Source organism: Orbicella franksi, chromosome 8 (genome assembly GCF_964199315.1).
Source record: "Orbicella franksi chromosome 8, jaOrbFran1.1, whole genome shotgun sequence".
NCBI classification, from domain to species: domain Eukaryota; kingdom Metazoa; phylum Cnidaria; class Anthozoa; order Scleractinia; family Merulinidae; genus Orbicella; species Orbicella franksi.
Window position 1 is genome coordinate 13,070,952 of NC_138152.1, and position 27,978 is coordinate 13,098,929.

At 38.6% G+C, this 27,978-nt stretch overlaps 1 protein-coding gene across 2 annotated transcripts; it reads left to right on the top strand.

Moving 5' to 3' along the window:
* Positions 1 to 56: 56 nt before the first annotated feature.
* On the top strand, positions 57 to 27,978 carry LOC145494613 (protein PHTF2-like). 2 transcript variants are annotated; one of them, XM_081474139.1, is made up of 21 exons: positions 57 to 1,645; positions 4,293 to 4,352; positions 4,600 to 4,669; positions 6,853 to 6,949; positions 8,163 to 8,271; positions 9,186 to 9,221; positions 10,133 to 10,227; positions 11,435 to 11,559; positions 12,404 to 12,594; positions 13,684 to 13,741; positions 14,530 to 14,615; positions 15,740 to 15,838; positions 16,140 to 16,210; positions 16,406 to 16,502; positions 19,211 to 19,342; positions 20,167 to 20,253; positions 20,977 to 21,041; positions 22,070 to 22,166; positions 22,991 to 23,086; positions 23,524 to 23,649; positions 24,479 to 27,978. In XM_081474139.1, exons 1-21 carry the CDS (start codon positions 1,607 to 1,609, stop codon positions 24,497 to 24,499), a joined length of 1,857 nt encoding a protein of 618 aa, XP_081330265.1. In that variant the 5' UTR covers positions 57 to 1,606; the 3' UTR covers positions 24,500 to 27,978. The 2 variants fall into 2 exon arrangements, with proteins under 2 accessions (XP_081330265.1, XP_081330266.1); XM_081474140.1 differs by having other exon boundaries at positions 11,438 to 11,559.

Here is a 27,978-nt window from a genome sequence, read left to right on the forward strand (position 1 = left end):
TGCTAGTGATTTTGAAAGAGAGATTCTGGTAAAGCGTTCCCAGAGTGCGACTGTCTCGTCCCCAGGCTTCCCACGTTGTGCATGTGGAGTTATGGACATGCTGCACTTGGAAGGAGTCCTTCTCTTTGTCACGCAAGAGGACAGAGAGAGGACTAGAACTGGACCATCCGAAAGCCTAGAATGTGATGGCTCGAAATAGAACCTAAGGACAATGTCACAAAGGGGGGCAGGGGGATTCTTACTATTTGACAGATAAAACCAAGTTGGGTTGACTGTAGGATAATGTAAAGATTTTTCCAAAACAGCAAACCAGTGGAAAGAGGTGGCGCTTTTTGTTTTATTATCCAGTTTCCGGTAATTGTTTTCCGTTGATGGAGACGAGAAACTGGAGAAACGAGCAAATGGTAAGGACATTCCTGACCTCCCATTCTGAACAGAAAAATAAGAGTATTTCTAGAGAAGATCCACAATTTCGGGACAATATTTCCGATGGTTTTAGGCTAAATGGCGCTAAATGGAAAGCACCGCCACAAATGACGGAAAAGTCCTCGTATTTTTTCTTTGGCTATTTCGTGATTTTGATTCAGCTGTTTGCAATCTGTGTTATTCCAACTGGCGCACCTCACGTTGCAATATTTTTCTTTTGTCATTTGCTGCCATTCGTAGTTTGGATTTATCATTGTCTCCGTTTATCATTTTTGTCCCGTTTACTTTGACGGTACTTTCCCGTACTCAAATTTTCAATTAGCCAATCAGAAGCCGTGTCTACTGTCTTGATATCCTGCGATATCAAGTCACTGACCATCCTCGGAGACCCAGGGGCTGCCAGCCCCTGGGAATTTCGAATTATGTTTGAAATTCCTTTTGAAGGCTGGTTTCCACTGATACAAATTAACTCTGCTGTTGTATTCGAATTTCTGGCGGCAGAATTGCCTTGGTGTACGGGCAGGGATTAATAAATCCTCGTCATCAAAGCAGGTCACAAAAAGAAAGGAAAGGAAATTAATATCAGCTAATATCACCATGAGTTTTGTAGACAAACGCATTTCCGGGATCACACGAAGTGGAAAAGTACTTGGCCGTAATCGATTCTCTTTTTCCCTTTTCTCAGAGAGGCGAAAAATTCTGTGTTTTATTCACAAGGGAACGATCAGAAACAAAAATAGACTCTCATGTTTCTTGTCTGTTTTGTTTTGTTTTATTTTATTTTTTCCGCTATGAATTGTCTAAATATCGTCAGTAGTCCTTCAGCAAGGTGACAAAAACATGAGTGAGCCTGGGTTCTAGACCTAAGTCACATTGAGCCCGCGACAAATCAAAGATGCACGGACGGTGAAAAACCCTTGAATATAAACGCGACGAAGTGACGGCGTTGTTGATCAGACTTGAACTGTGTCTGTATGCTGTAAAATTCTAAAGCTCTTCGAAAAGCTGTGGCTAAATTCAAGATTTCAACGCAGGAGCCACAAGTGACTCAATTCTTGGAGTAATTTTTTTCCTTTTCGTTGAACAGTTTTGAGGTAGACACGTGAGAAATCTTGCCTGTTGTCACAATCTTCGCGCGACCTGCCGGTAAAAACGTCTTCTCACGGCCGTTCAGAGTTGAATGGCTTTTGACCAAAGCATTTCCTGGTTTCAACAAAAGGTAAGAAAAGTTTTTTTTATTGTTATGGAACAGTACAAAATTGTTTTAGCCGTCTGTTTTCACGTTAGTTCCGGTGGAATGATCTTATTTACTTTCCGCGCAAAACCGAGCGACAGCCAAATTTTCCTGTAGCATTGGTGCCGCTGATTAACATGGATATTGTTAAATTAATTTATATCTCCCCTCGCTAAAATTATCCCACAGTTTGTGTAACCAGTTACTTATTTTACGAAATACTGAAATTGAAATTCTTTTTGTTTGACAAAACAGTTTCATTGTAAGCTAGATGTTAACTTTCAACTGATTTTCATCACACTTAAACCATTCGAAAACTTCACGACACTTCACATTAACTTAAAACGATCCTGGTTTGCTGCATAAATATCTATAGTTCTTTTCTTCGTAGAGTGTAGCTTTTATAGCTTTCTTCAAAATGTTTTGTTTGACTTGGAGTTTTATTTACCCAGTCAAAATTTACATAAAAGACCAAATGGAGTTGTGGAGTATTCGCTTCATGTACTTCTTGTTTTTGGGAATCGAGGATAATTGTACTCGCTTGATTTTGGGCTAAATAAGCTTAAGCTTAAATTTGTTATTAAGACTTTTTAATCATCATATTGTTATGTAACCTACCTCTTGCTGTAACGATGGCAGTCTTTGGGTTTTTGAAACTTCAGTATATCATCGCCGTTCGAACAAAAAGATAAATAATCAACTTGTAAAATTTATCAGCTAGGCAGATGGCAGTTAGAATCTCTTATCTTGAATTTCTAATTGTTTAGGTTTTGTTTCCTCCGGTAAATCTACGTGGGGGTAAAATTGTGGGCATCTCGATAATTCTTAAATTTTGAACGGCAATTCTGGCCCTTATAAAATTCAATTTAAAAAAAATGTTTATTTTAAGGTTTTGGTATTTTTCATCAGAACGGCGGACATCTGCACAGCTTCACTACATTGAGAAAGATTTGAATAATTATTTTACTGATTCATATAGATTGGGTTAATCAAATTTGTAAGTTAAAACAGATAAGATGCAGGGTTGTGGTTTGCGGAGTAACTGCATTATTTAATATTGGTCAGCTTTAGTGTGACACCAACATTGCTATTTATGGCGTCTTTTGCATGGTTTTATTTATTTATTCATTAGCCACCCACTTTCTCTCTAATATTGCTTAAGTACCTAATGTTTTTGGCTCAAATGTTTGTTCGGTTGCAAGTCCAAAACTTTATCATGTTTTTCAACTTTACGAAATCACCTGTTTGGATTGCCCAATTGTTCACGCTTACACTAATTTACAAAGAATTTACAAACCTCAAGTAACAGTCAGAATGGAATATCAAATTGTAACTTTAATTGGCATTTGCCGATTTAAATTAACTCACTTAATCCTTATCGGACAGCAATTACCTTGCTTTTATTGCCAGACATGTTTTGTCACACTCTGAATCAGAGTGTTTATCTCTCAGGGGTGGTGAATGATAAATGCAAGACTTTGTGAGAAGGCGAGACTAGCATTTTACTTTGCAGGCTGAGACATTTAGGCTTCTTCAATTGTGAGACTGAGACTTCAGAGTGTTTTGATAACAAGGTTGAGATGTTCGGGTTCAAAGACTTTCAGACATCATTTATTTTATAAAAACAAACAAACAAATTGGGACCTCAAGACTTTCTTAGCCGTGCAAAAAGTGGAGACAGCAAGAAGAACATAAACGCTAAAATAGCAAGATTTTTCAATGAAAATTTTTCGAGAACCATGAAAATGACCTCTGCCATGTTTCCTTTCCATTCCTCTTGCCACCCCATCAGTCTTTGAGAAATATTTCATTATTATTCATGGTAATGAATGATAAAGAAAACTTTTCCACATATGGAAAAGAACAGACAAAAGATCTTTCCGAATTTGGTTTTCAACCAAAGCAGCAGAAAAGCCATTAAAGCACACATAACTAATGTGCAAATGGTGTAGGTATCTAATTAAATGTATACAGTTACCAAAAGTTGTAATTGGATACCTGTTATTGGACACCCACATGATTGCAAACCGCTTGTGTGACAAACAGGCACGCTGAGAACCAGTCATGGTCAAGAATTTTGTTATAAATAGGATTAAGACAAGAAACACATCAAAACCTGTCAAAAATTCTCACTTAGACGGGTGTTGTGGTCACATTTTGGGAGAAAATAATGCCAAAGGGACTAGGACTAGGGTACCTACTATAAGTGGCCTCGGATCTGTAATGATGTGAATTTATAAACTAGGTACATGTAGGTTTAAAGAAAAGTTTTCACATTAAAACAGAAAAATCATCAGATGAGTGACCCGTCCAGACAGGTTTATTATTCTCTAGTCAGAATTTGGCTTTTAACAAGTGTATTTTAATGTACACTTTTGATACCCCATAGCCATCATGACCTGTTTATTCTCACTGTAAGTTCTTTTTGCACCATTCTTGATGTCACTTGTGACTAGAGCTACCAGGAAAGACATGGGTTGGAGAGGGTTGCAAGTTTTTTTCTTCTTATTTTGCAATATTTTCTCAGATCAGATCTGTGTACTACATGTACATGTAAGTTAGAAGTCTATGTTGCTGCTTGATGATTTATTTTCCTCACGATAAATAATATTGTTGATTTTCTTCTTTATAGCTTGGAAAGTATGATAAAGCTTCCTGGGAAAGATCATTTGAGGAACAAGAGCAGGAAACGGTAACTAATAACAACTTGTTGATGAACTGCTATTAAAGAAATTTTTTATATAGAAAGAAATATAATACATGACTTGTGTATATATGAATTATTATCACACAATCAACGATCAACTGTCAAAAAAAACAGTTAGTTGTGATTGCACCTTTACCAGTCCCACTTCCTGTCAGCATCTCTGACAGCTGCCATTTCTCATTACCAGTATATACTGACTTGCCATGATATATCTCTTTGTTTTACCTCACAGGGTTTTATTCATGTTCCAAAGAAACCTGGTGGTCTAAAACCAGAACTAATAGATGTTGATCTTGTGATTGGTATGTTAATATCTGTAACAACTTAGACCTGCAGTACCAAGGCTTGAAATAAGTGCCGTCCCATTGTCTGGGACAAGTATATTTGCCCTCTGTGCAAGTACATGTACATTGGCCTTTTCATTTTCACTTGCCAGATGGGCAAGGCTCCAGGCACGTCTGCCAACTGAATTTAAAAAAAGTAAACAAGACTTGCACAGGGCAAGTAACATATTTGAGAGCTGCTTGTCTTTAGGGCAAGCTGGAATTTTTTGAAGTCCTGGGGCCTGTTTCTTGAAAGCCCTGGAAACTTTTCAGGCCCGTAAAGCCATAGCAAAATCTCGAACCTTACAATTACAGAGCTGTTTTATTCACATATTCTTATTATGAACAGAGGTTACCTTCAAACAAGAAGTTTCAGGTGTATACACTTCTCTGTTTTTAGATACAAATGAACTAAAAATGGCTTTACGGGCCCGAAAAGTTTCCGGGGCTTTCAAGAAATGGGCCCCAGGTTACGTGTACACCTATATACCACCCTGTAATCTATTCAACAATTAGAATGTGAGCTTGATGTTTGTATCACACGATAGTTGACAAGGGCGCAGCCCGAGTCAACTATCACGCGTAGAAATCGAGAGCAAATTTAATTGTTTTAAATCTAGTAGTCGTTCAAAACTTTTATCTAAATCCTATTCAAAGATGCTTCAAAAACACAAAGAAGCGGTCCCCAGTGCACCCTGCTACGCTACTCACTATCTACAACAGAATAGATAGTGAGCAGGATAGCCAATCAGGGAACGGCATTCATGACAGAACGCTAGTAGATTTATACTAAAACTCAATAGAAATTACATAACTTACGTGTATCATGAACTGTTCAGGTTACAAATTTTCCATTTTTTTCTTGCAACATTTTCTAAAATCTAAAGGAAATGATTAAAGGGAATTTTTTCCTTCATAATTTCTATCAAGTTTAGAAACACTCATGACAGATTGGGAGGGCTCAAAAAAGCTGTGGAAATACAGTGTACTTGCTTGTGGCTTGTGTTCCACCCATAGGCATCTCCTTCCAATATTATATATGTACAGTGTGTATAAGCGCCTCCAATGCAATCTTGCACAGACTGTAGTATCTTGAGTTCATTAAAGCGCTGTACCACGTAATTCCAGTGCTTATTTTATTGAAAAGAAATAAACATATATCTCATCTTTAATAAGTGCTGACCTCTTTAATTCTTGAGTTACCAAAAGTGCATGTAAATTTGCACTCTGGGGCCTAAATTGAATCATTTCAGTTGAAAAGAACTATGAACATGTATTTCTTTGTGCTAGTACAGTGTATAGTGTTGTAGAAATCAAGGTCAGTTCTGTTGATGTGGACCACTTTATAATAGTCGCAAGTGCAGACTTCAACAGTACTTACATGTACTACATTTAATCTTTGCCTTATCTTTGACAATCAAAATTTTTCAAAAGTTTAGGTTTGGGGTAGGATTTTTAAGTCTAAAAGGTTTCTGTAGCTTTTGATTGGTCAAAGCAATCAAAAAGTGAAAGGCGCGGCTCCCTTGTGGTTAGTGCACTGGATTCTGCTTCTAGTTATTTCTGGCCAGGGTCATGGTGTGTAATTCTTGGGCAAGATTCTTTACTGAGTGCCTCTATCCCCTGAACCCTATAAGTAATTATTGTTGTACACCTGAGCAAAGTAGATGCACAGGATAACCCCGGGAGTACGCACACACGTACATGTATGTATTCATCCTACAGAAACCAAACACAAGCACTGCCCTGATAATTCATTTGGTTCAAAAATAGACTTTGCTTTAAATGAACATTGTCTACTAGATAGTATACTAAGAAAAAGATGATAATAAACCGTTTTCTTATTCTTGGTATTGGACTGGAACTAGCTCGCAACTGAGGCTAATGCAGGGAGTGTTTTCAAATGAAAATGACATTAATCTCTTTGTAATGATATTCCCCGCATGAGCCTCCATTGCAAGCTAGTTCCAGTCCAATACCGAGAATACAAAAATGGTCTATTTATCAAGTGGTGAAGATGGATGTACATGAATGAACAGTTTACATCACTTTTGTGGAATGGTCTTTTCAGTTTGATTATTTCTTGTTTGACTCATGATTAGATAATATACGTTATGACTTAATAATGAGTAACTAACTTAATACCACCGTTGTTTGTGCTTTAGGCTCAACATTTCCTAAGACAAAGCCAGTACATACCTGGTTTGCAGTTACACAGAAAGGAGTGATCAGAGTTCTTTTATTTCCTTTCTTTCGATCATGGTGAGATAAGATTTTATACTACATGTAGAAACAAGAGATTAAAAGTAATAGTTGTTTAATTAATCTTTTTCTTTTAATTTAACCAATTATCTTTTTAATTACCTTTTTACGGAACATTTTCCTCAAGCTGTAATATCAGGGATCCATATTCACAGTTATCTGGTTGTTCATGACAACTAGAAGATCAAAACAATTATACAAAAACTCAGCTGCTGGACGAGTTTAGTTTGACTCTATCAGAAAAAGAAAACACATAAATTTCTTAAATTTCGAGTTCCCTCGAAAAGCTTGTAAATCACTCGCCTAACAGCTTGCGATTTACTAGTTTTTCTTGTGTTCTCCCAACATCCCGCATGGTTTATTGGGCCAGCAAACCCGTATCTACAGAGTGGTTTATTGCTAAATATATTTTCAGTGTCATCATGACACCATTGTCAAGTTCAAAATGATTTAAAATTGAACTGTCACAAATAGTTTGCTGAGGGTTAATGAAATGTAAAAATTTATCATTTATGCAGTGCAATACAAATACATGCACAGGAGAACCCCGGTAGCTCAAACTTGGATAACGCAAACTCACCTGTTAACTCAAACCAAGTCCCATTTTCCCATGGATTTGACCCCACTTTTCAGTCATTTTAACTCAGTTAACTCAAACTCAGATAACTCAAATTCCCCGCTAACTTGAACTAAATTACGTTTCCCTTGATAAAAATTTACCCCGATAACTCGAATTCTGGTTCATGTAACTCACCAGGGATGTCATCCCATTAGCTTTTCTTGTTGTGTAGTTGGTAAAAACACTCAAAACTTACACCACAGCAATTTGATTTTAATTAGTGTGACCAACCGTTCACATATCTGACAGTCATTTCCCGATGTTATGAGTCCTACTGGATGCGGTGCCTTTAGCTGTCACTGTATACTGAAGTGCTGAAAAATCAGTAAACTATATTAACATGGCAAGTTGGATATTCAATCGGCCCCAATAAGTCAAAGCCCTGCTAACTCAAACTGTTTTTTGTTTCCCTTCAGAGTTCGAGTTACCTGGTTTCTACTGTTAGAGTTAGTTAAACTAAGTCTAACTGGATGTTAAGAGAACCCGTAAATGGCATTTATAACTGTATGGTTAATAAAAACTATTTTTATTCTTTTATTTTTTATGGGTTGATTTATTTATTTGTTTGTTTGTTTGTTTGTTGATTTCTTTCAGGTGGATACAGCAGTTATCTCCCAAGTTGTGGTTCCTGTTTTTGTTTCTTTATTTATGTGAAGTCCTGGTACTCATTATTTATTTACAAGAATGGGAATCGCACTGGAAGGTAAGTGGCTCACTACCCAGGGCAGAAAAAATCCAGGTCTGATTGCCCGGGGCAAGTAAATTTTCCTTTTGTGAAAGTGAAAACAGAAGTTCAGTGGCCCTGTGGGCAAGTGAAATTTAGTGTTATTAGTCTGAATGAAAATGTCAGCTTGATACATGTAAATGATAATTTCCAGTCAAAAGCTATTTCAAAACTCAAGACTGCAAGATTAGTTAACCACTGAGTTGAAAGCATGACTTATTAATTAGGAATCCACACAAGCATACATGTACTTTGTTTGTGTTTGTCCTCTGATTGCAACACTGGTCGCCATGTCAACAAGTAATATTTAAGTGGGGGCAAGTGAAAGCTGAAACTTACTAGCCCACTGGGCAAGTGACTTTCAAATTTTGTTCCTGCCCTGCTACTGTACACTGTACCTCAGTTATGAATTTTATGTTTAACTCACAGCCAAATATATAGTATTTTGGATGCTTTCAGAGAGGTGCAGTTTTACTTTGCCATAAAATGCCAAGCCCAAAAATTTTAAGGAGCTGTTTTGTGAAAATATCACAAAATCAGCTCTGTCAGTTTTTAAGTTGTCGATTATGTACAGTCAGAGCTCCACTTTTGGCCTCCTCTCCACAACAGCCACTTTTGTATTTCCCTGTGGGCTGTCCATACATTCTCTTCTGTTTTAAAGTCTCTACAATGGCCACCCCTCCACAGTGGCAACGGCCACTTAAGCATGATATGGTCATCATAGTACACCCCTACATGTACCTCTCCATGAAGGCCACCTCTTGACAACAGCTACTTTTCTCTGTTCCCATTGTGGTCATTGTGGAGAGGTTTTACTGTACTTCTGATGTAACATTTTTCTTTCAGCTTTATCACCAGGTGTATTTAAAGCAATATTTACATTTTTATTTCAGGTTGTAACATGGTCAGAGGCATGTGGACCTGCTCTGGTATGAAAAGTTGATCAAGCTGATTTACATGTAAAAGGCGCTGAGCTATATTAGGCCATGTTTTACATTTAGCTACATATCAACCCCAGGCAATATGAATTTAAAATGTTGTTCCATTGTGGTAGCAATCATTTAGAATGGTACATGCATGTATAGTACTTACCTGGGTATTAATAACAATAATAAAAATAATAATAATAATTATGATGATGATAATAATAATAATAATAATAGTAATAATAATAATAATAATAATAATAATAATAATAATAATAATAATTAACTCTTACCGACCACAGACCGAACGCAGTGAGTCTATACACAAGCTGGAGGTCAAGATTCTCCCATACAGACCGACTTAGCTTGGTTAATAGGATGTTTATTATATGGCAAAGAAAAAAACTTTAATTTGTTTAATGAAACTGGTTTGCTGACATTTTGCTTGTGAACGGCGATGAACTTAACTTAAACCTGCCGAAATTTGCTCATTCTCTTTACTTTTTTTGTCATTAGGCTTTTTGGCACTTCCATAAATGATTGAGAAGAAAATAAAAGAAAATAGTGAACATTTTTGTATTTTAGTTTGCTACTTTTTCAGTGCAAAATGAAACTGGTCTAGGTGCCGGTCAAGATGGGAAAATCTAGACCGCGGTCAATATCGATTTCAGCCAATCAAATTCGTGAATGTGGTAGTTCCCAGTCCTTGTGAGACACAGCCATATGATAATAATGAATATTAAATACCAGTAAATAATAATTTTTGTAAGAATGTTTGTGATTTATTTTTAATTAACCACTCAAACAATAGGCTGCCTTGAAATTTGTTTGTCAATTACAATGCAAGTTTGTTTCACCTTTTCATGCACAGTTATTACATCCATGTAATGTTCCTGTTGCTTAATAATTTACAGATCATGGTGATGCTTGGAGTGTTGTACATGTACATGGTATCAACAGACTATTCCAGTTCATCTCAAAGACGAAAAGCCAAAACTATTAACAGAAGGTATTAATAAAAATGTTTTTAAAATCATATTGTTAGTAATACCAGTATAAAAGACCGTGTTTGATGACATTTCCAAACACCGAGAAGAAAGTCAAAAATACAATGTGCAGCAGAGTGTTTTTGAAGAACTTTGCGGTGTTTGGTAATGTGGTCGAACACTGTCTTAAGTGTTTGATATATCTTATCAACTGCATGTGAATAAAACTAAGGAGAAAATGGAGAAATAAAATTCTAATTAAAATCAGATATCTAAACATCGGCCATCAGGGTCACGTTTTCCTTTCTTTAAACTTGATGAATTATTGAATGAGTTTGAGAAGTAATAAGTAAACTCCATACTTTTAATTACAACAATAAAATCAAACCTTCCTCTCAAGAGCAAAAAGTGATTTTTTGTTATTGTGTGCATGCAATAATTGCTTGTGTTGAATAGTCTCTTCAAAATGATGACCAGTTTAATATTCTAATTAACAATTAGATCATTCGCTCTTGATTTCTATGAGGTGATAGTTTATGAGGCCAAAGGCAGAATCAGCTATTCGCTCATAGAAATCAAGAGTGAATAATCTAATTGTTTTAGTAGACTTCTAACTGAAATTTACTTTGAATAATGGTGTCCAATTACTTCTTGATGTATTATTAAACTCTGTGACTCAGAAAGAACACTCTGTTTGAATTGTCATTTGAAATTAAAGTTGTGTGTGTGCACCATCATTTTTTTCAATAATTTCATTCAAGATTTATAAAGTCAAGAAACCATTAATTTTTTTCTTTTAGTTTTCTCAGGAATTTATATATCCATTTACGTTGAAATGATCCTTCAAAACTTTGTTAAAAACGAAAACAAATGTCGCCATTTCGTAGACCTCTGGCCACTGCACTCCAATGGCTGATAGTATATGAGTAGCTCAGCTAATTAGATTGCAGCATTTGCATCAGTATACTAGTACAATTCTACTAATAATTATAATGAGACTCAAACCAAAACTTCTCTGGTTAAATGAGAATGTGCTGCCCTACATGTATGTATCTCTCATTTGTGTAAAAGTCATCGGCTTCAAGCAAAAATTCAGTTTTTAATGGGCATTAAATTACCACTACTTGCACAATTTTCAAAATTTGGTTGGACAATGACCTACGACTGACTGGTATATTTCCAGCAATGTAATCTTAGGGGCTTACATATTTCATTTCATGTTGAACTCAGAAGACGAGCTGCCAGACAGAAAAGAAAAGGTAGTGCACAAGAGAATGGAGGAACAGTGCACCATGAAGTGCTTGCAGATGGAATAAGGCAAAGAAAACTACAGCAGCACCCCAACTCAGGACTTGGTACATTGTTTTTTTCATGAACTGTTGAATGCACTTTGTTGTTGTTGTTATTATTGTTCTGTGTGGTCATTGTTTTTTGTTGTTTGTTTCTATGATCAGTTTTTTGTATGTGGCTAAATATGATTTAGGCAAAGTTAGACTCAAACCAATGCAGTCAGTGGTTTCCCCTTTTACACTACGTGACTTGCAGGGTGGCCCTTTGGAGATTTGCAGGGCTGTTCTGTCATGTTGCATTGCACATATTGTGCTGCCAGCTGATCGTTGCGGATCATTTGCTTTGTATTTTGGCAAATCTTTGTGGATTCTCGCCCCTTCCCGTCCCTCCCTCTTGGTTGCTGGTCTCTAGGTAAGTATGGGTCAGGTAAGTTGTTTCCACTGATTCATTCAGTGTGACGGTGCCAGTTAGCGGCTGCTTTTGGGGGTGGTTCCCACTTCCAGGGTTGCCATGGATAACTCCCCTTCCGCTTACGGCTTCTGCTCCCCGCTAACCTTTCAGGCACCAGTTCCCAAGCTCATCTATCTGTAATGAGTTTAACTGGTGACTATGACAGCTTCAATACTTGCATGTACAGTATTTCAATATCAGTTCTTTTTTGACCGTAAAGGATTCTCGATGAGTTGCTTAGAACAATGAATCTCAAAAGTATTCACTTGACTGTTTAAAATCTTGATTATCTCTTTGTTGCACTGAGTTAGCTTGCACTGTTTACTTCAAATGGAATAAAATTGACAATTAATTTTTCAGAGATGGTCAAATTCCTGATAAAAAAGTATTACATTCCGCATTAGTCTGGTGGTGGTGGAAATTCATGCATAATAGGCATTTTTTTACTTTTCTTCCCAGACTCCAATAACAAGGATGCCATGGAAGCTGTAGAGAATATGGATCATTACAATGCTAAAGACAATGACAATGATAAAACAGAGGAAGAACTGAGTGAGAGTGGGGGGACAACTTCATCAACAACGGAGAGTGATGTGTCTGATGTAGAAGTGGACAGTAACGATGAAGATCCGTTTGCCTGGGATAAACAGGTCTGCCATTTGTTGAGGGTTTTAAATATTGGAAACTGTAACTTAGTCTTAGGAATTAGGAAAGCCGGGTAGCTTATCAGTGTCCATGTTTATTTCCAATTTATTTAGCATGTAGCACCCTCCTATACAGGCGTGGTGAACTAAATTATCAATGGTCAGTGCTTTCAACCTTGGATCAAGTGGTTCAGGTTTGAGTCCTGGCCAGAAACACTGTGTTGTGTTCTTAGGCAAAAGACTTCACTCTCATAGTGCCTTTCTCCACCCAGGTGTTAAAATGGGTACTGGCAAATTTAATGCTTGGGGTAACCTTATGATGGACTAGCAGTAGCTTCATGATACACAAACTGGAGATACGTGCTGGCTCGACACTTGGCTCGTATGCGGACTAGTTATCTAACCTTTTGTTACCCTCCAATGAAGCCCAATGTGTTCAATTGATGAAAATCTATGTTGGAAAATCCTTTGATAAATCGATAACAATCAATATTTCTTAATTAAATGTTATGGATTTTATAGAATGATCAATTGATAGAAATTGATACTCATTAACCATCGCTGTTTTTATGATTATATCGAAATTCATCATTTTATCGCCCTCAGAAAGTACCGTGTATTGTTGACACTAGTACATGTAGATACAAAACACTGCTTATTCGGAGGGAGTGTCTCAAGAACCAGCTATGTTTTGCCAATGCTCAGCCTATCATCCATTTTTCTTTGCTTGTCATGTACTTCAGTGTTAAGCTTGTTGAGACATATGAGTTACCCTTATGCCCTGGTCTCCCCAGATGGCCTAGCTTGTAATTCAGACTTGATATCCTTGTAAAACTGAAGTAAACGCATCAAACAGAACGACTTACATGTATATGATACTAAAGCCTTTGAACATATTGTGTGGTTCCAGATAAGATCCAGACCCACCCCAAGGGGGGTTACTGGAAATTCCAAGGGAGAGGGGATCTCAAAAGCCATAGTTTTTTTTGTTTTGTTTTTTTTGGGGGGGGGGGGGGTGGGGTTCAAGCCAGAAAACCTTCCATGGGAGGGTATGGATATTTTCTGGAACAGCACATTTATTTAATATGTTTTCAGACCAATGGATCTCCAGGACTGGAAAAATGTCCCACACCTCCACCCACTGCAGAAAAAGGTAGAATGCTCACTGTTGTTTAGTTCATTTCATTGCTCTGGTGACATACACGTGCCAACACATGCTTTTTTATAACTAATCAAAAGTTGTATGGTTTCCTCTTTTGACATGTAATACGTGGGTTACAAATTCCTCTTTCTACAAGGGAAAATTGACCATTTCTCTTTGCAGTTTTCTTTCTCATGAAACCCTACCAGCTTTGCAGGGTGAACATCCTTGCAGTGGCCACCTTTATAGCAGCCTTTTAGGTCTTCCCCGATGTAGCCAACATTTAACCGTGATTTACTGTCAAGCCATATAAGTATAAGTGTGGAGGTGCGGTGGCCTCATTGATAGTGCACTCGACTTTGGATCAAGCAGCCCGGGTTTGAGCCATTGTGTTGTGTTCTCACAGTACCTCTCTTCACCCATTGGTGTACAAATGGGTACCATAGTCTAATGAAATCCTGGGGATAACCCTTAAATGGACTAGCATCCCATCCAGGGGGGAGTAGAAATATCCCTAGTCGCTTCATGCTGCAGAAACCAAGCTAAGCTCCATCATGATGGGCCACTTGATTTGTATGCAGACTTTACCTTTACCATATAAGTAGGTCAATAAACTGTTAGTTTGGAACCTGAGTACAGTAAGAGTCCTACACTTTCCCTTGAGGGGTGGTCTTAATACACCCACCCATGAGTTGTCAGGACCCCACATTATTTTCTGCTGGAACAAGGGGAAAATTCTATAAGCACTTGCAGAATTTTATCACGTTTTCCTCTGATCATTGAAATTTTCCACTCCACAGTTATGGTTTCTATTTGGGAAGGAAATCAATGTAAAAAGGCTCAGCTCACCCTTATGGAGATCAGTGCCACTATTGCAAATAAAGTGGTAAGTCAATCGAACAATGCTAAGGAGGCAAATACAATACTACTGTAATTTGCTGGCAGAGTATCCCATGATAGCTTTTTGAAACAAGGAATAGCAAATTTGCTTGTTGTTGTCATTTGACTACAACTACCAGAACTCCTTTCGTTTTCTCTTTATTATTTTAATTTTGAATTCCCAATGGGGTTTAATAACAATTACCCTAATTAGCATAAGAAACAGAAAAAGTGAAGGATTCAGGAAGTTGTAGTCAAATGACACCATCATGCAAATTGCCTATTCAAAAATATGGCTGCTGTATAGGAAAAATGGCCTATTGCTAGCAATATGCTTTCAATGTCTTATGTTTCCTCTTTTGGCAAACAATATATTTTTTTTCTGTGGATTAGATCATTTGTATTTAATTGCCAGACATCAATGGGTCTCTGGTGTCACTGCAGGTTGAAATTCTAGTGGTCTAAGATTAATGTCATCAAAGGTTAAGTTTATGAGAAAAATAAAGCCCCCATCCCCTCAGAATGTGCATATGAGATGTGTAAAGGAGGGGAAATCAGTTACATTGCAAATTTTGTGTGACACCGACTTGTATAGGGGTGAGTGATTTCTTGAGGACTGGCACTCACAGGAAGACTGTAATGTGGTTTTAAGCTTGTGCAATTCATCATCTCCTGCAGCAGTTACTTTGACATTTCCCTGGCGTTATCTGCAAAATATTATGCCCTGTTAGATATCCTGTCTGAAGTTCTTCGGGTAACTGACTAACTCAGTTGTAAACATTGTTGAACACATTTTAGATGTATAATCAGTGGCGGATCCAGACCATGAGTTAAGGGGGGACGGGGGGGGGGGACGTTTTTTTTGCTTGCCCTGCCAGCTTTTCTTTCTTAGAACTGTGATTTTTCTTTTTTTACCCAAAAAAGGGGGGAGGAGGGCGAGGGCTGGACTGCCGGTCCCCTCCCCTAGATCTGCCACTGATAATAATGTTGTACATCTATGCGTTCCTTTTTTCAACACCTTTGTTTTGAAGCCTCTGGTCAGTATTTAGTTTACCAGTCCAGAGCTTAGCAACAGTGTGGTAAACTAATTAAAAAATTACTTACACACTTTTATGTTTTCATTTCATTTAGGATACTCACAAGAGCCACACAGGTTATGTACAGTTTTCTGTTGTGGTCTCTGTGTTGCTAGCGTTTATTCCGTTACTTTTTCGCCTCTACAATACAACAGTAAGTTCTTTGGCTGTAGCTTAGACTGCCATTCTATTTGTTGCTATGTGTAATGTCCATAGGCTTATGACTGACATTTCAGTCATTCAGTTGGCTGGCCACTCTATCTATCTGTCTGTCTGTCTGTCTGTCTCTATCGAAGTCTCAGTCGGTTAACCCGTCTGACAGTCAGTTAATTGATTATAATCTTCATTATGAGAATTACATTATTAATTAATAATATCAATTAATGAGTAGGGATTTTCAGTGATCATTGTTAATGGCAGCTAATTAAAATTATCTTTTTCTCTCTTGTTTTAAGGGGAATATTGGAAACCTATTAACCAATAATACAGAAGATCTCTTGTGCAAAATGTTTGGGTATTCAATGTGGTACGTATGTTAAATAATTCATATGCTGTTAGTAGTTACCTATTTTCATGCATTGCTTAATATAGTTCTTACGCAGCTCTCTGGCGCTCAGAAGGCGTGCCGGGACTGGTATTTGACTTCCAGGCTACACCTTGTCGCGTTTAGGGCCCTAATCTTCCATTTTTTTTAATGACGTTCAATCTTGTCTCTTTGTAGGTCTCGTGTTATTGTGGTCATTAGCATGTTGGAGAGGTTCTTCCTTAGTTTCTCGTTTTTCTTTCTGCTGTGTGTTGCAGAGAAATCTTACAGAGAGGTCAGTGAAAGGGCTTTGATCAACAACAAGATTCTCATTACTTGCTGTAATACTTTCTCAGTAATTTTCCTCGGGAGAGTTTGGTTTTTGATCAGGAATCTATTCCTGATACGATTAAGTCGTTTGTTAGACTCATAATCTGCCTTCTTGAGTTTGATACGAAATGGTAAAGGAAAGCTAGAAATCCATCCCTATCTAGGAAATTTACCATAAACCAAACGGTGACTGGCTAAAAATGCTACAATTGACTTTGATTGATGGCATGTGCTCACGAGGTTTTTAACCAATCACAGATAAGCAGACGTTATGGCATTCTCTACAATACCGAATACAAAATTATGTAGATGTATCTTGCCCTTGGTATATTTATCACGGAAGCAGGAAGAACTTTGTCCTTCAAAGCGTAGAATAGGGTATGTCTAAAACTCTAAACGGCAATTTGTACTGTTTTTGTTGTACATTGTTAAAGTGCCACTGAAACGAAATTTTCGTACTCTCTTTTTTTAGCCCAATTTATAGTTTCAAACGTGCTTAAAATAATGGTGAACTTTATTTCTGTCAAATCCTAAAGGAAAGTGCTCTTTTTAGCTGCTGAAATCGACTTTTTGGAGCAAAACTGTGTCCGGGTTCTGGAACCGAGTTTAAGGACCTTGTGACGTCACTGGTTGTATTCACGCAAGAAGCGCTTAAGATTCTCTCTTGTTTTCACTTGATTTATTTAAGTTTATTCTTCATATTGTCGATACCTACTAGTTTCCTACCTTGTAATTTCAGTCCAGCCTTGACAGGAAATACACATCATAAACGTTGGAGGGCGCCAAAGAATGTAGATTCACCAAAATGAATGCTACAGATTAGAACAGCTCAGTATACTTTTCAAACATCTTGAGTACTCGATTGGAGATTTCGAAGACGAGTGTGGCAACTTTTGTATCACGTCCTGAAGCCTAATCACGATATTTCGTCGTCTGTTTTCAGCCTGGTTCTGAAATTTGGATTCTCACGTTTATCTAAGGTCTATTAACAAGGTTCGAATATATCCTCGGCAACTTTGCTACATTAAAAGCCGTAAGCGCATCAGCCATCCGCACAATCATGAAGTTATTAACGGTCCACAAGCTTTGAGTCGAGTACTTCTTTGCACACAGAGAGCATCTTTTTATGATACTAATAAGTGAGAGCTCTTGTGGTAGACAAAATGTATCTTTGAAAATTGTGATCCGCAGCAGGGTTTGCTTTATCGCCGCATACGTATCAGTGTAAACAAAGTGGGAATTTCGCTTCTCTTTTACACGTATCTCCCAATTGTAATATTTCACGGCCGATGGATAACTTGGAGTTCTTTAGCACATACTTATGTCTATGATCTTCATTTAATAGTATTCAAGTTCAAAGCAATTCGTTAAACGTCACTAGTTTGCTAGCCTGCAGTGCAGGCGTCTTATTGGCGCGAGTTAGCGTTACAACCTTGCGACCGCCTTTTTAGACCGCCATGTTAGACCGCCATGTTAGACGGTGGGGGATGGGGGAAGGGAAAAATGAGAAGAGATTTTCTTCGCTCCACCCCTCCCCTATCCTTCCTCTTGCCTATCATTCACCCCCTTGGTAAAACTTTCTTTCTCTCCCCAGTCTTCCACTACATGAAAAATTCAAGATGGCGGCTAAACTTTTTACGCTGTGAGCGCTCGCTCGAAAAAATTTCGCCTGCTCTGCAGGCTACTACTTTGCACTCCTTTCGAAGGTTTATTAAACAGAATTTGAACTAATTTGCATATATGACCTTTCGCCGCCGACATTGTCACGCTTTCTCTCGTTTCCTGAAAACATATAATTGTAGGGTCATGGCAGCTAAGTTTACCTTTATAGTTTAAATTCACTCCCTCATATAAAAGAAGGGGGTTTCTTAAATTGTTGCTGTTGTGATAACTTGTAGGATGTAGCAGATACAACTAGACTAAAGGTCACTGTGGCACAATCTCGTCCGCGGTGAAACTCACAAAGCGTCCGGTTTCCTCGAAGCGAAGCGACTCGAAAACTCGAAACGTTGTTGCTACGATTCGTGCAGCAGCACTGCGGATAATATTTTCAAAAGCCGCTTTCTCTTGTTTTCATGTCTTTTAACTTTATGAGTGTAGATATTGTTTAATTGAGTGCTGGCCATTTCACTAAGAGTCCCGATCATTTTGCGATCTAAGAACTCCCACTCGTTTGCTTGCTTACATAAAATATCCAATTAAATAGACTGAAAAGCCCCAGGATCGACTCTCCACCTCTTCATGTCTAAGGCTACAGTTATTATCTGCTTTACAGCCCTGAGATGTCCTTAAGATGTTTTTTGGGGGGCTTCGAACAGTATTCTCTTCTCCCATAATCACTCTAAATTTTCAGCGGGGCATGAGAGCAATACAACCAGTGACGTCACTAGGCTGTTTTGGCCGCGCCAAGATGGCCGCCAATTTTGGGCTTAACCAGCCAATTTCGAACGGCTGAAAAAGCAGTTTTCGCTTACCGTATGCGAAAAAAAAGTCTGCAGTGTTTCCAAGTAAGGTTGAAACGTTATTACTAAGCAAAAATCTCACCTACGAAAATTTCGTTTCAGTGGCACTTTAAGCTGCATTTGAATAGTGTCTGCTTTCATGAAGTTTGGCTGCAGTAACAGTTGAAATTACAATCAGTTGATTTTTTTTTTGCTTCTCAAACCGTTTCAGCGTTGCCTGTACGCTAAATTATTTGGTTGGCTTACGTCTTCAAGGAAGTCTCGCCGAGCGGGATTACCTCACTTTCGTCTTCACAAAGTGCGAAATATAAAAACTTGGCTGTCACTAAGATCACTGTTAAAGGTGAGTTCACACGTCACAGCAAGTAATTCAGTCCTAGATTGCGGGAGTTTCATTAAGGACTGGGCACTAGGCAAACAGACCAGTTGTGGGGAGGATTTTGCCCGCATGGTTGACTATCTAGAGGAGCGAACGTTTTTCTTATAAAGATAAGCTCAGTTCAAAACGTTTTGCCTGCCTATGGAAACCAGTTGCCCTCCTGCTAAAAACGTTAATGAACCCCTGCAGAGTGTTCAGTAGAGTACGTGATAAACCCGTTTAATGTAGACTTGAGGTAAAACACGTTTAGTGGCTGGTGGATTGTACAAAAATTGTTTCTTTTTGCTACTTTTAATTAAGATATTAGCCACACTGAGAGTAATATATATCTTAATGAAATTAACCGATAACCCGGCAGCAAAAAGAAATTTGTAGGAATATTATGTTTATCTTACGTTTAAAAAAAATACAAGAATACAGTAGTAAAAGTTAAACTATAAAATGCCCTGTATGTTAGTCTATAGGTGGGTAGCCATAAGGGAACTATACAAGGAGGATTTTTTAGTGCCATTTGTCTTGTTTGTATTTACTCGGTTGAATTTGAGAAGTATTCACAAAATTACTTGAAAAAGTTTTAATCCAGTGACCTTATAGTGACTTCAGTTGTTTTGAGAACAGGTAAATAAAGCTACAAACCAGAAAAACGAAGTAGTAAGACAAGGTGGCACGGGTAGAAAAGGAAATGAATCAAGGCAGCCCCCTCCCTCCCTTCCTCCCTCCCTTCGCAATTCCTCAGCGTAACCCGATTTCCCTTGAGCTGTAACTTTCAACTGTTGTGTGTATTTCAGAGGCGAGGTCCTCAGAGATCTGTGGACATGATTGTGTCATCTTCCTTCATACTGGGCATGATCCTGGTCATTCTGATGTGTGTACAGGTTAGTACATCCCTTTGATCTCTCCCGCGCTGTAAAGAAAGCATGGATCGCGTTTGCGCACATATCATGCGTAATTACATGTGGTTTGTCGAACAAACTCAACTTCTCTGTCGTCCAAACGACAGAAGGAATTATGTTTCACTCACGTGACATAATGCCCCCAGGAAATGAACCCAAAGAAAGGAATCTGTTTCTGGACGTTATTCAACAAAAGGAAAAAAATTCTGACGACACGACGTGGCGCAAAGCCAAAATGAGTTGTCTTTTTGTGAAAATGGTATGAGAAAGGACTCCCATCTAATTTTTTTCCAATTACGCAACCGAAAGCATCGGACTCGAGTCGTCTTTGAACGGTAGCGTCCAGTAAAATGACCCTAGTAGTTTCCGATTCTGTTTGACCAATCAGCATCACACGAGTACTTACGTCAGCTTGTCATCATGAGGATACGTAATGTTGCCTGGCAACGTCTCTTTCGAAATTGCAAGAGCACGCATGTCAACTTGTCATCACTGATCAGGCTAGGTAATGTGTAGCGTAGCAACGCATCTTTCCAAAATCGCGGGCTTTTTGAGATCCTGATCACAGTCCGACCTGCTTCATGCTATGTGGACTACAGATTTTTTACGATTTGCGATAAGTTTCTTTTGTCGTTTCTTTCTTGCTGTAGAGTCGCCTCTTTTGTGTTTAGCAGTTGAGTTATTTAGGTTCCTGTCTCTTTGCAGCTTATAAAAGGAAACGAAAAGGAGAGATTTCTTTCAATATTATTTAACTGGGAAGTGTCTATATGGTGAGTGAACAGTTGTGTTTTGGAAGTAAAATTATTGAATTACCCTAGTCAGTCGTCAATCGGTTGGTCGGTCGGTCAGTGAATACAACAACAAACAAACAACAGCGACTCACTGTGTTAGTGAGCCAGCCAGTCTAGTAATAGCGGAGCTCCGGCGGCCCGAAGGGCCGCCAACCGGAGCCCCATACTCATATAGGAAAGAAAAGGAAACCCATGAGTTGATTTTCTCATGGTTATCATGGCTAGCGGTATTGCTCGTGGGCGCGTACGCACGACGACGACGACGGAGTCGCGCAGCATGGCTGCCATACTCCAAATACAGAGACATGCAGCCTTGGTTTACCGTGTACTTCTTTGACATTGGACATCCATGTTGTGATCAGTTGACACCTGTCAAAACAAGGTATCCGCTGACCAGTATCACGTGACCATAACGTGGGCTCAAGTTTACAGCTCATCGACGTCACGTGTTTTTTTGAAGTTGACCGCTGACCAAGTGCTGGTTTTCGATTGGATCGTGGGCTCAATTCAGGTTAACTTGAAAACAGGGCAGGATTGTTCGGAAGCCGGTTAACGCTAACCCAGGATTAAAAGTTAACCGAATTATAACTTTTTCTTCTATACAAATGTTTTTTGCTGCTTTGTTTTGTGTATATAGTGATTATTAAAACTCAAAACAGAAGGCTAAACAATAAACAGAAAACCTCACCGCAAAGTTACAAAACTCAAATCACAATTCTACCTTTTTCTGGGTTAGCTTAATCGAGATCTGAACAACCCGGCCCAGGAGCTACGCTTTTAGGCTGGCCTAAATCTATATATTAGTAACGACTTTTGTTATTGTTACTCGCTCGCTAGCTTCCTCAGTTTATTTTTTTATCCGTAAATTAACCCGTCAATCAATCCACCAATTAATCAATCAGCCAACTAACATGATATTGTCTTAGCATACTTGACAAAGATATTAGCCTTTCGTTATTGTGCATCAGTTGTCAATGTTTACATGTTTACTTTTGTTTTTCTCACAGGTGCCTTGTGTTGTCAGTTTATGTTCTACGGTTCATGACCCTGGGATCGAAGATCAACAGTAAATTCACAAATACTTCAGGGCTGCTTACAGAGCAGGTCAGTAAAAAAAAAAATTCAGGTATTATAATATGTTACACTGATCACAAATGTGCTTTGCATGTAGGTAACGTTAGCTGACCAACTTGGCTTAACCAGCCTTGCCTGACCATGAATTTTCGCAAGAAACCCACATAGGCCTTAGATACTGAGTATAACTCGTAGGATATTTGTCAGTATATTACAAATAACAATATTTTTTAGAGAGGAAGCCTCATAAGACGATCAGCCTTAGCTGGTTTTCATACGGGTCCTCTATCCTGGTCAAATTAGAATTTGGAGATGTTGTTTTTTGTTGAGGGAGGAAAACCGGAGAACCCGGAGAAAAAACCCTCGGAGCAAGGCGAGAACCAACAACAAACTCAACACGCATATGGCAAAGGGCCAGAATTAAACCCGGGCCACGTTGGCGGGAGGCGAGCGCTTTCACTAGTGCGTCATTCCTACTCCCTTACTGATATCACGAGAAAGCATTGTATATCTGTTGTATGTAGTTTATCCTGCTTTTTGGGCGGGAAACAACCGAACGCTCTGATGAACGCAGCGTATTTTGGCGGGGAACCGAACACCGTTTAGTTACATTCAACCGATGAGATATCGTAAAACGTGTGACAGTTTTCCAGCATTCTGATTCATCATCGTTCTCGGTTCTCCTGGAAAACCGCGTCTTATTAACCTTATTAGTTCAATTTATCTTCTTTATTCGTATGGTGGTGAAGGACTAAATCTTGATATCAGACCAATTTAGTTTCGCTTGTCTTCCTGATATGTCACATTAAGTATTTAGAAACTTAAGGTTCTGGGCTGTTCTTTTTGTGTTGTAGATCAATCTCTACCTTCAGATGGAAAAAGCCCCTCACAAGAAAGAAGATTTGACAATTGCTAACCACGTGCTCAAACTAGCCTCGAAACTTCTTAAGGTAACTCTGTCTAATTCAGTATTATTCGTTACATTTACTGCCGTAAGCGGAGTTTTTATGGAAGGTACATATGTCGAGGATGATTCGAAAAGTATGTTGAGGGTTATTCCAACTAGTCTTTGATGTATTCACGTTAGTAGATTAAAGAAGAAGGTTGTGGTGAAGGGAAAGTCTTCACATATCTCCTGTCTTTCAAACAAGACTAGCGACAAGGGGTATTGCTGCCTCCCCACCCCCCGTCCTCCACCCCACCGTACCCCACCGCACCCCACCCCTGAGTCAGATTAACTGTGTTTTTATGAAGTTTCCTTAACATCAATTTGGCAGCCTGAGCGGAGAGAGAAACCATGAAGCAAATTACCTTGACATAGTTGACAAGCACATACTGCTTTCTAGCTCAGTGTGTGTGTGGTACTAACAGTGGCTTATCTTGACAGGAAATCGAGAGCCCGTTCAAGATGTCAGGACTGTCCATGAACCCTCTTCTGTATAACATAACTCGTGTGGTAGTACTTTCTCTGTTCTCTGGAGTCATGTCTGACCTACTGGGATTTAGACTTAAGGTCAGTGAAATACTGCTTGGCTAAATTTAAGCTCGTTTGAGAATTTAAGACCTTTTATAAGACTACCGTGCGACGGCTGCGGTTGGGTTTAGGTGTGTGTCTCTAAGAGTTCTGGATGAAACACGAACGCTGTAAGGGTTTCTTGGTCTAGCTGTTATCATAATGATCTGCAGGCTCGGGTTGTTCGAAGGGTGGATAACGCCATCCACCGAATAAATCACTATCCAGCGGATAGCGTGGTTTATTTTGTTAACTCTTTTCCACTGGATAGCGATTTATCCGGTGCATGGTGTTATCCAGCCTTCGAACAGCTTTGGCCAGGAAACCCAAAACGAAGTGAGAGGAAAATTCAGCAGCTAAAGTAGTTTCTTGTCGTCAAAATGAGCTCATTAGCTCTCTAAAATGTTATGTACATCTATACTATGGTGAACACTAGGCTGAATGAGCCAGTTACATACCTTAGCATATTTTGTAAGATGATAAGAAACGAGCCGGAGCTTATCCCGGTTTCTGTGGCATGAAGCGACTGGGAGTATTTCTATTTCCCCCAGGATGGTCCCTCCCCCAGGATGAAATTTGCCAGTAGCCATTTTATACACCTGGGTGGAGAGAGGTACTGTGAGAGTAAAGTGTCTTGCCCAAGAGCACAATATAATGATCCCTACTAGGGCTAGAAACCATACCGCTTGACCCGCAGTCCAGCGCGCTCTCCATTAGTCCACCGCGTCTCCTGGAACCTAGTCTGAGTAGAGCTACAAGATTGCTCGTCAACACTTCAATGATTTATATGTTTTATTTTATTATTTTTAATTTCAATTCTCATTTCTAGGTGTGGAAGATAAAGACGTAGCAGTAGGCTGATGGAAAGGCAAATTATTCATATTAGCTTATCACACACATTTATTTTTTTTCCTTGTAAAGAAGGTTGTAAAGATTTTATTATAACCAAGTACAAAGTGGAAATTACATTGATCACGCTTGTTAAGACTTTCTGCTAATAGTTACCTTCGCTAGCCTTTCGTTGGAACCTCGTGTAGATGGCAGCTATATACAGGGTTCGGAGAGTCTGGAATTCGTGAAAAAGTGTAAAAATCTGCAAACTGGAAAAAGTATGGAAAATAAAGATTTAGTCTAGAAAAAGAAAATGGAAAGAAAGGTCGAGGTTTTTTTCCTTTGTTTCTTTTTTTTCCCAAGCAACAGTAAGCAACAAGTGAAAAAGTTATCTACTGAAAATCTACTCATAGCCAGGAGCACATCACCAGGAGCGTTCAACTACCCCATATTCCTTTCACGGCGCTTGCACAGACTGATCTATTTTTAGTTTGAATTTACTGCGAATTTAGACCCCCGCAAGCACCTCTGTGACCAGTCACGAGCACGGACTTAATTTTTAACTGACGTCATCATTTCACCGATAGATTAAAAAGAAAACAAACATTTTTTTCCTTTCCGATGCGCGCTCACGTAGACCGGAACGGACCTATTTCACGGGAAAAGAAGCCTAGACCAGTCTGTGAAAATGTCGTGAAATAGGATTAGTAAGGAAGTTGTACGCTCCTAGTGATGGACTTCTATCATAGCACGGTCACATTTAAAGCACTATTTGAAACATCTTGAGCACTTACATTCATTAGTTCCAAGTGACCCTACGATTAAATTCTCAAGCATTCTCCAGGAAGTTAACCTTAAACCTCGTAAAAATGCTGAAAGCGTGCGTTATTTTGGTTTGAAGTGACGTGAAACGTCCGTTTTAGTTGAAATATAGATAACTTCAAATTCAATTTTCTCTCGAGGGTCAGCTTGAGCGTTGAAATCTCGACAAGATTCAAAATGTTACCAAGCTATGAGGTTTTTTCGGTAGTTTTATTTTTGCCTTTATTGCTCGCATGTTCAGCGTAAACCGTCCTAATTCCTTAGTGAAATCCTGGTCAGTTAGTGGAATTTCATGAAATTCCGTCTTAGCCAAAACGTTCAATCGTAGAATCTCGAGAACTCCCTCCCCCCACTCCCCTGGCATTACTATCCGGTGTTCGGCCACATTGCATAGTGATTACTGTGCGTTCCCAGTGCATGATGGTTCTAGGAGTGTGATTGGACTCAAAACCTTGTATCTGGAAAAATAACATAAAGGTTTGGAAAAAGTATGGAAAACGTCTTGAATTTTCGTATAGAAATGTGCACGAACCCTGTATGTGAAGCCAACGTGTTCAAATGAAAGATGCGTCATGCCGAGAGATACGCGAAATGTAAGTTTCTGCTAAGTGGCTAGCTAGCTGTCATGGTTATGGCACTAGTTTTGCACGAAGTGCAATTTAGAGTACATCCTAGAGCAGTTTTCAATTTAGTGTCGTAAACCAAAACCAAAGTAATCAATGTAGCCAATTACAAAGGACGCGGACAATTCAGTGAACCAATCAAAACTCAAGCTTATTACATGTAGCTGACGCAAAGCGCGGGAAAACGAGCGCAAACGCGTCACGATTAGTTGTGGCTTTACTTCTGATTGGATGAAAATGTGGCGCGAGTTTTTTAAGGCAATGGTCATTGGCCAGCATAGTAATGGAAACCAATTACTTTTCGACTCTCAAATGAAGACTGCTCTAAAGTGCAGTGTAGCGTAATACGTAATGCAGGTAATGGTCTGCAGATAATTCAAGGTATAATTTGGCGGCATATAATCTGAAAAACCTATGGTAAGCGCCTACGCAGGGTTAGTGTGAAATTAATGCGGGACAACATTTTACGACATGAGCTCCGATGTGATCATATCGATATATCAAAATTTAGAAAAAGTTTTTTACTGTAAGAACTTCATCATACCCTCCCTCTTTTCTTTTTTTCAATTCCTATCCTTAAGTCCTCCTTGCAAAATAAGCGAAAACAATTTATGAACAGGTATTTTTAAGCATGCTACGAACAAAATGTAAAGTGAGAAATTTCACGAAAAAAATTTTTTTTTCTGTAACATTTGAAATAAGTACACTTTGCGTTAGGTGGTTGTTGCGTGATATTAGCGTGACATTTTTGTTGATCAGTAGGTCACGCTACGAACCTTACAAGGAGCGTTATGTGCAAAGTGTTTTCCTTTTTCAACTTAGTAAGTTCGGGGGCTTCACTAATACATTGTTGTATTTTTGCACATATTTTTTTATTTTAAGTCTTGCTCATGTATCTGTTGTTAATATGAGCGGGCAAATAAACCCGCTATATTTCCTCTCGGAGTTTAAGTACATAAGCTTATAATGCAACTGCCTGCGTCTGGTCTAGCGTGCTCAAAAGTAGAAGTTGCACAGAACGGAATGAGTTGGTGCTGTATCCTGTGATGGTTACCAACTGTCAAAATGTTAGTTTATTCAGTAATATTTTTATTTAAGGCCGGCATTGCGGTAGTGATGTTAGACAACTTGTTTCCATGGTGACAATATATAAAGAACAAAACTTTGATCCCAGGCCCTCTGTGTTTATGCTCTCAGGCCTAGAATTGGCAAACTGAAACTTAACTTCTTTAGTCGCTAATTTGTCGAATTTAAAACAGAAAAGCTGTAACGTATGCTTATACAAATTTTCGCGATATTTCAATTTGCAAAATAAACCCTACAGAGCTAGAGAGAGGAAAACAAAAAACAAATTAAAACGTTAGGCTTAAAGCATAGTAGCTTGACCAAGTTTGACTAAATTGTAATTGTCACTGAAAAAAACTCGTTGCACTATAAATGCCACTCAGTACTATGTGGCTCTTAGGTAGCCTCTCACAGGAATATCCGTGTTGTGGATTTGTTGGTCTCTTAAAGCTGTTTTATTAACTCGCTTGAGTACTTTTGTTGATTTCTGTTTGCTGCCTCTGACAGATTACGAGTTGAGGTTTGTGCATATAGGCAAGCAAATAATGAAGAGGGTAGACTCTCTTAATAAATAATTGAAAATACTGTTACAGTCTTTGTCTTTACCTCGTTCATTTCTAATTTGTAACAGTCAATAGTTAACCGGTGTTGTCGGTGTATTGTCTTAGTGAACAAGGGCAATTCCCCTGCAAACAACATTTTGGCCCAGTGAATTGCCAACCAGGTCCAGTACCTGAATGCATAGCAGTTTACCACTCCAGCAGGAGATAATTAACTAACTTTCAATTTCTCTGCATAGTCAAATGTTAAGTTGTGTGAATTGTATTGCTTTTTTTGTTTGTTCTTGTCAAATTGTTCCAAATTTTTTCTTGCTGTTTATTTTCCTCTTTGTCTTTCTCGTTTTCTTTGTCTCTGTATAAAACAGCCTAGCCTCAGGCCGGTCCACACTAAGCCAGAGAAATCTGAAACCGAATCAAATCAAATGTCC

Excerpts from the sequence above, each read along its gene's own strand:
- LOC145494613 (XM_081474139.1), top strand. The coding sequence starts at position 1,607 with ATGGCTTTTGACCAAAGCATTTCCTGGTTTCAACAAAAG. Across the intron at positions 8,272-9,185 it reads AATGGGAATCGCACTGGAAG|GTTGTAACATGGTCAGAGGC; the intron begins GTAAGTGGCTCA and ends TTTTTATTTCAG. Across the intron at positions 23,087-23,523 it reads TAGCCTCGAAACTTCTTAAG|GAAATCGAGAGCCCGTTCAA; the intron begins GTAACTCTGTCT and ends TTATCTTGACAG.